This window comes from Phalaenopsis equestris, unplaced genomic scaffold, assembly GCF_001263595.1.
Source record: "Phalaenopsis equestris unplaced genomic scaffold, ASM126359v1 Scaffold000462, whole genome shotgun sequence".
In the NCBI taxonomy this organism is placed as follows: domain Eukaryota; kingdom Viridiplantae; phylum Streptophyta; class Magnoliopsida; order Asparagales; family Orchidaceae; genus Phalaenopsis; species Phalaenopsis equestris.
Window position 1 is genome coordinate 58,462 of NW_018164903.1, and position 10,218 is coordinate 68,679.

Here is a 10,218-nt window from a genome sequence, read left to right on the forward strand (position 1 = left end):
TTGATCAATCGATGCTTCTTTCGCCATACAAAGAATGTAAATTCATCCCTCATTTAAGCTCCCCTCTTCCTCTTCCAGTTCTCCAACCTTCTCCCCTATAGTGGCAAACTTCAAAAATCCTCTGGACTTACAAAATTCCATGAAAAAGTACAATGCAGAACCAAATAATGTCAAGCCACCACCGATCAGAAACACCTTCCAGCTTGCAAGTACCATCACAAAGATGAGGAATGCTGAAGGAAGAAAGCACATGAAAATGAGTCCCGGCATTTGAAGCGGCACATGAAATGGCCTCTTTAGTCTGGGTTCCTTCCTTCTCAGCCAAAGGAAGGAGGCTATCTCGAGAAGCATGCCGAGGCTATAAAGGAAGTTGGCAGAGGAGATGATGTCTTCCAAGGAAAGGAAGGAGATGCCGAGGGATATGAGGCTTGAGGTGACAATGCCAACCCAGGGGGTGTTGAACCATTTGGATCGAAGGGCAAAGAATTTTGGGAGGAAACCGAGATCGGCCATCCCGAGGAGTTGGAAAGCTGAGCTACTGAGCTGAGCCTCATATAAACCAATGGCCGATAAGACTGCGCCAGCCTCTATCCAGTATTTGAGCCAGCGTCCAACAATCATGCCTGAATATCAAGAAGAGAAACTAATTCAGATATTATTATTATTATCATTATCATTGGAGGTACTCAATCTATTCATTTTGATGTTTTTATTCCTGGATTTGTTTTAGAAAAATGATTTGATTTAGATGTCCCACTAAGACGCAATTAGTGATATTACACCCATTTGAATAAAAATGATCCAAATTAATGACTTTCAAATTTTGGATTTTTACATCTTGATTTTGGATTAAATCAAGAAAGCTAGCAAATGAATTAACTTTCATAATTTGGATTTTTACTTCTTATTAGTTTAATAAAATCCAGAACACTAAACAAGTCAATGACAATTTGTATAGATAAAATTAGAATGAAACAAAAATACTAAAACAAGAAAACCAAGCCTAACATGCCTCTGAGTAATCGCAACTACAGCTTACGCTCTCAAGATTGAAACTAATAAAAGGAAAATTTTGTTCAAGCATGCCTCAAACGAAGCATATATAGAATCCCTAAAGCCCAAGCTAGCAGTTAAGGTTGATCAATTCAATCCAAGTTTAAATCAAAATCCAATGAAATAAGGAATAATCAAGCATTTAAAGTTAAATCTCAGCTCACAAAATTGATAATACAAATCAAGCCATAGATGCGAATTCCAAAAGTCCACAGGATAAAAAATAAAATAAAATAAAATAACTATTTCAGCTTATGCTGGATCCCGGAAATCTTAGGCAGCTGCTATCACTTCATTGGCCATCTTACTTGGAGAAAAATAACAATAATTCAAAATTCCCAAAGATAGCTCTGAGGCTCAACTGCGTAATTATCCAATTTCCACAGGCCAAATATATCAAAACAGTCACAAGCTCCACCACCTCAGCCCACTGACCAAGCAACCCCATATTAATTTGTCATGCATAAAAAAAGTATACTCCAACAAACTATGTTTTTAACCTGAAATCAAATTTGAATTCAACATTTGATGTTAAATAAATTAAGACAAAATATATGCTTCCTACTAATTAAAATTCATTAACCAACACAAATTAGTATATCTCTTCACAGAACAAGATCTCTATGAAATCCAACGTCAATCCTAAAAGCAATCTCTACCTAGAATACCCTCTTGAACAGGTTGTATTGAAAGTATCGAACAGAAGATAAGAAGTGGACACATGCAATCAGTAGAAAACATGTAATTATCATAATTAGAAGTCAATTTTTGTGGATTTTATCATACAAATCATGCATACATTGTGTGAATGATTATGAATGCACTAGGCCTCAATTCTATAAGAAAGCCAACAGCACCAATAGGTTTTTTATGATGATACCCAATAACAACCTCAAATAAAATCTTGCCCATAGATATATGGACAAATGATCTCACACAAACTCAATCATAGAAAATAGCAAATCTCACCAAATGCAAATACTTTTATTAGACAATGCAACAAATCATCTAATTTTGTATTAACCACTTCAATTTGTCTATCAGTTTGCGAGTGAAAAATAATCAAAGAATTATGTTGTATTCTCATTTTTCTCAAAATATACTCATAAAATTTGCAGCTTGATTTAAAAAAAAAAAATTAGATAAGTCATGCAATTTAATCGATTCGTTAACATACATTTAAACAATCCAGACGCATAGACAATTTTATGAAATAGTATGGCTGTCCTTTTATTTTTTTTGGAAAAATGATATATAACCACAAAGAGAGTAGTGTTTTCTAATTAATATGTGATAAAATTAGTACATTTAACTCTTCTAAGGATTGAATTGAGAAAGGTGTATACAATCATTGTTCTAATTCTACCTTAGCAAACCAATGAGTCCTACATTAAAAAACAACATGTGCAACATCTCTCTTCAAATTTGACTAGAAATGTTTATCCTCAGTCATCACAATGATTCTACCTTTATCAAATATCTAGTATCAACTAACATGTAATTCTAAAAATAGAAAATCCCTTAATGATAAATCAAGAATATAAAATATGAGTATCCTTAATCAAGCAATTATTGTTCTAAAGTCAAGTCATTATTTAAATCTGCATATATCTCTTCAATGTTCTTAAAATAAAACATCACTCTATTATGTGATGAAAACTAGTCAAATTAACAGGCATTGTATGAAGAATATAGACTTTATTAAAAAAGATCAACAATTTTATACTCGATTCTAGCATAAAGTCTAAAGGCAAACAAATGAGGCATATATTAAAAAACAATATGTGCTACATTTCTCATCAAATTTGACTAGAAATATCTATCCTCAGTCATCACAATGACTTTACCTTTGTCAAATATCTAGTATCAACTAACATGTAATTCTAAAAGCAGAAAATCACTTAATGATAAATCAAGAATATAAAATATGAGTATACTTAGGGTCTATTTGGGGCAGCTGCAGCTTATCCAGTTTATCCTGATAAGATGCTTATCCTGATAATCTGCTTATCCGGATAATCTGGTGATAAGCAGCTGATCCGGATAATCTGTCTGTCTGTTTGGTTTGTGCTTATTGAGAACAACTGATTCTGAAAAAAAATGATCAAACTGCCCATATTCTGAATAAGCTGGAGCTGTTTGTTTTGTGCTTTTTGGAGACAGCTTATTTGATTTTTTTTTTTTACAAAATTACGAACACTCTCAACGTAATCATAAAAAATAAAATGAGACTATTGAAAAACATATGTGAAAATAAAAAATATTTATATCACTGAAATATTTCATCACATCAGAAATACAGAATTACCCAAACAAATGTGAAAAATACACCATAACGCACTAGTACATACTATAATGAAACCCAACAAAGAAAAAAAAATAGCATGTCAAAATCACAAAGAGAAAAATAATAATATTGACTTTTACATGCATTAGCATATAAGTCCCACTGTGACCGGCTCTGTCACTCCAGAATCCTTAGCAAACCTGTCTGACTGAGATACAGTAGAAACGGAAGCAGTCGAAGCAGATGCGGTTTTCTAAAATGTTGATATCAACGAACTTCGTGTCGGGGTGTCCATCTGGGATATTATAGAAACAGACTCCCTGTCGGCCCACCTGAAGAAATTAGAATTTGCAATCCTATGTCGTTGTGCCCACCGCAGGCACCTGTAAAATTGTCTCCTGAAGCTATGTTTCTGGCGTGATGTGAGTAGCAAGGACGGTAGCCCACACTGACACACCACTTTCTCGGACTTCCCAGAATATCTTAAACTCATCGTTTTGCAGTTATAAAAAATATTATGCCACCCTTCTTTATTAAAGTAGGTGGTAGGTCTATTTCCAAGTTCAATTTCCTTAATACATAAGTTGCAGAAAATGTATGTCACATCCTTGTCCCACATTGCTGATGAAGTCCCTTCTTTGTTTTTATTCATAATGTCACTAATGAAACATATAGATCAAATAATGCAATGACATTGAAAATAAAATAAAGCATCAAGAGCCCAGTCATTTCTTTAAAGTCCCATCTTTGTTTTTTTGCATGGCTTTAAGAAGCTCATATTGCACTCAATGGTTAAAGGGGTCAAATACAAACAATAAATTCTCATCTTGTATGTAAAAGCTCAAAATATAAATTCAAATAGAGATAAAAAAAATCTAGCAAGTGCATCAAAGCTAGCAATCCAAACATCAAAACAATCTCAGGAAAAAATCCACAAATCCAATTTAAACCTAGCACACATTGCGTAAATTAAAATTAAAAATAAAACAATCCAAACAACAACACATTGCGAAAAAAAAAACATTTTCTGTTTTAAAAAAAATCTCAAGAGGCACGGAGATATCTGTTTTTAAAAAAATATGAATCTTCTGTTTTCAAAAAAATAACCATTTTCTTTCCTATGCAAACTAGAGTAGCACAGATAGTTGCATTGCTACAAAAAAGATCCAACAAAAGCGGTAATAATATTGAACAAGTGCTTAACAAAGATGTATCAATTCCGTCATAAACGAAAACGCGAACGGAAGACGGAGCAATAAGAAGTAAACATATAAACTTCCACAGAAAAAAAAAAAAAACCAAAACAAATATTTTTAACAAAAACGCTCGGATGAACAAGCAGCGAAAGGAAAAACATCCAGCGGCATCTTCACGAGAATATACAAATCGAAGAGCGGCAGAGGATCAAGGAGAAAAAATGAGGTTACCACTGAGAACGAGAACAAAAGAGGGAGGATTTCTTTGAACCGAAGACGGAGGAGTTCGCTGAACGAGATACGGAGGAGCGACCAGAATAAGGAGCGAAAAGCTAACACAAGACGGTGGAGACGGAGGATTGCCGAGATTTGCTACGCACGGGATCGAGCCTTTGCGAAATTAAATTAGGGCAGAGGAGGGGCGCGCGAGATCCAGACGATCGAAATTAGGGCAGAGGAGACGGGAGGGGCAACTATTGTCTTTCGACAGTGTTAAACGCGGATCGCGGGGAGGACCCCGCGATTTACGTATAATACAAAAATAAAAACAAAGTTTCCCCAAACGTGTCGTGTTTGCACTGCTCTTTCCAAACAAGCGGTGGCGTTTTGAAAACGCCACCGCTCTAAATAAGTTGTCCCAAACGCAGCCTTAGGCTCTGTTTGGCGCAGCTGTAACTTCCCAGCTTTTCAGCTGCAGTTGTGTTGCCCCAGGAAGCTGCTGCGGGGGAACAGCTGCAGGGAAGCTGGCTGTCTGTTTGGTGCAACTGTGTGAAAACATATTGTTTTCTCCGGCTTTAACTTCGCTCTGCCGCGACGCTGCGAGCCAAACAACTTTTTTTCGCGATTGGGGACCGCAAAGCCGCAAAAAAGCGGCCCCAAACGGACCCTTAATCAATAAATCTTTCTTGAGTAAAGTTAAGTCATTATTTAAATCTGCATATATCTCTTCAAACTTCTTACAATAACATGGCACTCCATTATATGATCAACACCAACCATATTAAAATGCACTGTAGGAAGGATAAAAACTCTATTAAAAAAATCAACAATTTTATTCTCAATTTTAGCATAAAGTCTAAAGGCAAAAAAAAAAAAACCATCAAAATTTAACCCATTTAGTATATTTATGTCCCAACATTTTTTGGGAACTCAAATATTTCAAAACTTGAAAAAAAAAATGCAAAATAAACTATTTAAGTAACTAATTGTGTCTTAATATTGAAAAACTTGCACAGCAACATTAAAATTCCTATCATAATTTGAACATTCAGGTTTAGATTCATTCAAACTTTCATTAGAAAGTTCATTAGGATAAACATACTTAAAATAACCCAATAATTAACTAACATTATTCGACAAAGTCACAACTTCAGATACTACAACATTTAAGTTCATAACTATTAAGAGAAAGATAACACCCACTTGCCTACTTCATGAAATACATATTAACTTAGAGGGAATTTGGGATCACTTTTTTTTTTATTTGTATTTTTATTTTGTTAGTTCAGGTTTTAATTTGAAATAAAACATGTTCAATAAGTTAAAATAAATAATTATTTTATAAAACACTTGAAACATCTGAAAATTTATTTTGAGTGTTTTTAAAAACACATTGATTTGTTTTAAAAATAAAAGACAAAAATGTATATAAAATACACTAAACAAACTTATTTTTAGGAAATAAATTATAAAAAGTCAAAGTGATCCAAAACAAACTCTTAGAATATGCAAATATTTTTTCACTTCATTAAGAGCACTAAATTATAGTGTTGATTTGTATTTACCCTTACTTACAATTTATAAATTTCAAAACTATCTTTCTCCCATTAGTTTTGAAGGCATATGCCTTAGCCTCCCAAAATAAGTAACATCTAAAGCATACAATCATAGTTTAACCAAAATAACAAGAGCAACATCCATGCGCAGCACATCACAAAAAATTATATCATTATACATTGCTAAATGAATTGAAATTACATACATAGAATACAAAACTACATGCACATGCTACTTTATATGATTATGAATGTGATTAAAAAGTCAAATTCAAACGGTCCAAGGCAAGCTTAGATACAAAATTCATTAAATTCACCAATCAATTAAATTGTTGCAAAGCTTCTTCTCAAGTCTAAAATAGATTTGAAAAATTGCAGTTCTATTCTAATTAGATTTAGCCTTATTAAAAGTGATGCAACACAACACTATATGAATTGTTATTTAAAACATCCTCTAAATCACTAATCTCTTCATTATCAAAATCATGAATGTCATCATAAGAATTGATTTTACTATCTTCCTCCCTCTATATGTATATGCAACTTTCTACTAAGCAGTTGCATTTGTATCACACTCTAAAGAATCATACATTTAAGCTGTACTCACAAGACCAAAACTAGAAAGAAAAGTTTTATTTAAGCCAAAGTAAATAATTTGCATACATCAAAACAACACTGTATAGAACTCTCATAACCAATGCCAGTACATTAGTTTGGCATAATATTAGGCCAATTCAAGTTTAACTTAAATGCCAAAATCATAACAAAATAATTCAACATTTAAATTTAAATCCCAGCACAAAAATCTACATGATGTGACTGCATCAACACATGCGCAAATTTCAAAAATCCACCAGAGATCATAAAATACAGCCGAAATAACTAATCTCAAAAACTTCGGGGCACTCAAATGCTCCACAAACTGCCTTATAAGTAAAACCAACAATAATTATTAATACATGGTCGTCATCACCATCTTGAACAAAAAGGAATTGCTTTATGATTCATCATCCTCAATTCATTTCAATTGCATCCTACTCCTAAGTTAACTTTAATTTGCAAGCCTTTTATGTTATCTTTTGCTTATCTCTTTCTTATTATACTGCTTTTACATTATTTTTATTACATCTTTGTGGTTGCATGTAAATAAAAAATATGTTTTAGAAAATGATAATCATGTTTTCACTCATTTCAAGTGTGAAATTTGTCATTAATCAGTTGATTACTCATCTGCAGTAGAAAAAGCAACTTTTGAAAAGTTTAACATATTCACTAGTAAAAAATTAAATAATTTAGCTTTACTTTTTCCTTTTTAAATAGCAAGCCATAAAGTATGCTCGATTAAGTGAGCTTAGAGAAACAAGTTTATCCTCTAATCTCCAATCACTAAGCACTAAGAACTAATCACTAAACACTAACAACCCTTCCACCAAAAATTATAATTTATGCAATGCTTTGCTCCTAAAATTTAGATTAGTAAATTGAACAACGCGGCATAGAATCATAAACGTAGATCAAGATCCCATCAAATCTTAGCCGTTCATTCACTAAATATAGACCTCTCATAATAATTCAAAAGCAATAAATCTCACAAAAAAAAGCAATTTTTACTTAACCGCGTCTTACCCCACCGCCGACTCTACCACAGCCTAAAATGCGCCAAGTGGAGCCGCAACTACAATCAAGTCAACGACAGCCACCCCACCTCGCCGGAACTACACCAAGCAACGGAGCTGAACAAACCTGCAACGTCGGCGTAAAACCCACTGTCCCATTCCGAGTATGCTACATCAAGCGCCCCTGTTCCGGCGAGCAGCGGCATGAGATAAGCCACCGAAGTTAGCAACCCAGCCGCCAGAAGTGCCCTCGGGAATGTCCTCTGCGGCTCATCCACCTCACCAGCCAGCGTGCTCGCATTATCCCAAAAATTCAGATTCCAAAACAGCGTGTTAAAAAACAGCTTCCAATCCTTATCTTTTGCTATCTTCCCCCATCTCCGCGGCCTGAGTTTCGGCAACGCCGCCGCCGCCATGACAAAAAAGGGGAGAAGCGAAACAGCACAGAGTGCCATGGCTGTATACCCAACAACAGAGAGTCCCGTGTAATTGAGAAATGAGAGGAGAACGGTTGTGGCCGTAACCGAGGTGCTCCGGAGGAGATGGAGGGGACGGCGCGAGCTATGTAGTCAGCGCAGAGGGCGGGGTAAGCAGCAGAGTTGATGGCGCCGGAGAGGAATTTCCATGAGCCCATAAGAGAGCCGGCAAAGGATCCGAATGCTCGGTCGGCCCAGAGAACGAAACCACCGTTTCCGGGAAGAGCGGTAGCGAGTTCGGCAGTGATTAGGGCTTCTGGAATGCTCCAAACGAACGGGAAGAGGAGGAATCCGAGGATAGCAAGGAGGGGGCCGCCGCCTTGGACTGTTTGTTCGGAGCCGTAAGGGCCGCCGGAGACTTCGAAGTAAATGAGGAAGACTAGTGGGAGTAAAGCGAGTTTGTTGGAAGCTTTGTGGGGCTTGTTGGTTTCGGTGCTCTGTTTAGGGAGGATTGAATCGTGGAGGTTTTCCTGCATGGCGGTGGCGGAAGCTCTGGAGGTGGGGGAGGATTGGAGCTGGATCTCGTTAGTCATTGGCCAAAGCTGCGATTTTTCAGGTCAGGGCCGGAGCTTCAACGAAAGGGAATGAAGATCGGGGATAACCCGTTGCGTTTCGGCTCAAGGGTGTAAACGAGCACAGCTCCTATTCGGCTCTTTATATTGCTAGCTAAAAAAAATGTGTTCTTTGTTTGCTTAGCAGGCTGAACATAAGCAGATCACGAACGAAAAATTATTTAAATAATTTTAATTAAGTAGTAGTCATAAGATGTTAAATATTAAGGTAAAATTTAAAATATATCTAATATAATAATTTTAATTTTATCTTCTTAATTAATATTTTTAATTGATTATAAATTTTTATAGCCTTCTAGTCAATTAAATTTTTTAAATATTATCTTATTTTTATATATAATTGATTAGTAATATTTCGAGTCAAAACGAGTCGAACACGAACAAATAAATATTTATTTGTGTTGTTCGTGTTCAGCTCGCTTATTTTGCTAAAACCCTCAAAGAGACGAGTTTCTTAACGAGCCGAAGATGAGCTGTTCGCAAACAACGAACCGTTTAGACAGCTCTAGTTGCGGCAGATAACGACAGTGCCTGTTAAGTCAATTTTACAACTTAGCACACTCTTCTTATGTATTTAATGTTTACTTATCCCAAACTTAAATTTTCATATTTATACATGTATAATGTTTAATATTAAAAAGCGATAATATTGTAATTTCTCGTTATGGATGTAAATAGGAAAATTTTGTATGGGAATTGTGCGCTTTTATAAATGAAAAAGGGACATTTACATTCATGACTCACAACTCCAATGCATTTATATATATCTAACATCTAAATTTTAATTTTTCATATTTATCAAAGTTGTGTGTCGGAGTGTCTGTGGCAGTAGAGTAATAAGTTAGCATCTCAGCATAGTATGAGATCTAATATATACACAAATAAAAAAAAAATAATGGGAGGAGACATTACGATTTTTAAATGAAGTCCTAGAAAGTAAAAAATAATAATAATGAGACTTAGACCTGTTTAAATAATATAGTATATAATTGTAAGTATATAGACCAACTATCCTATTGAATTAAGAAAGATAGAATTATAAAGTTGATGCAAAGTTGATGTACAAAGTATTTCAACAACAAAAGTTGTATAAAGCTGTAAAGGTTATAGCCGATTTATATTGAAACGTAGTCTGTCATGAATGTATAGAATGTCGTCATAGAGCTAACTTGTTGTACATGTCGTATTTAAAAATTGGGGTAGTAGTTGGCCGCATAAGTCGTAGCTGGTAGCTTCATGAGCG

General features: G+C 34.9%; 1 protein-coding gene across 1 annotated transcript; it reads right to left on the minus strand.

Moving 5' to 3' along the window:
- On the minus strand, positions 1-9,050 carry LOC110027896 (probable polyamine transporter At3g13620). Its single transcript, XM_020729519.1, is given in 3 exon segments — positions 1-623; positions 8,055-8,450; positions 8,453-9,050. Coding segments are annotated over 3 exon segments (1,461 nt in total). The 5' UTR covers positions 8,937-9,050; the 3' UTR covers positions 1-42.
- Between the last annotated feature and the right edge of the window lie 1,168 nt (positions 9,051-10,218).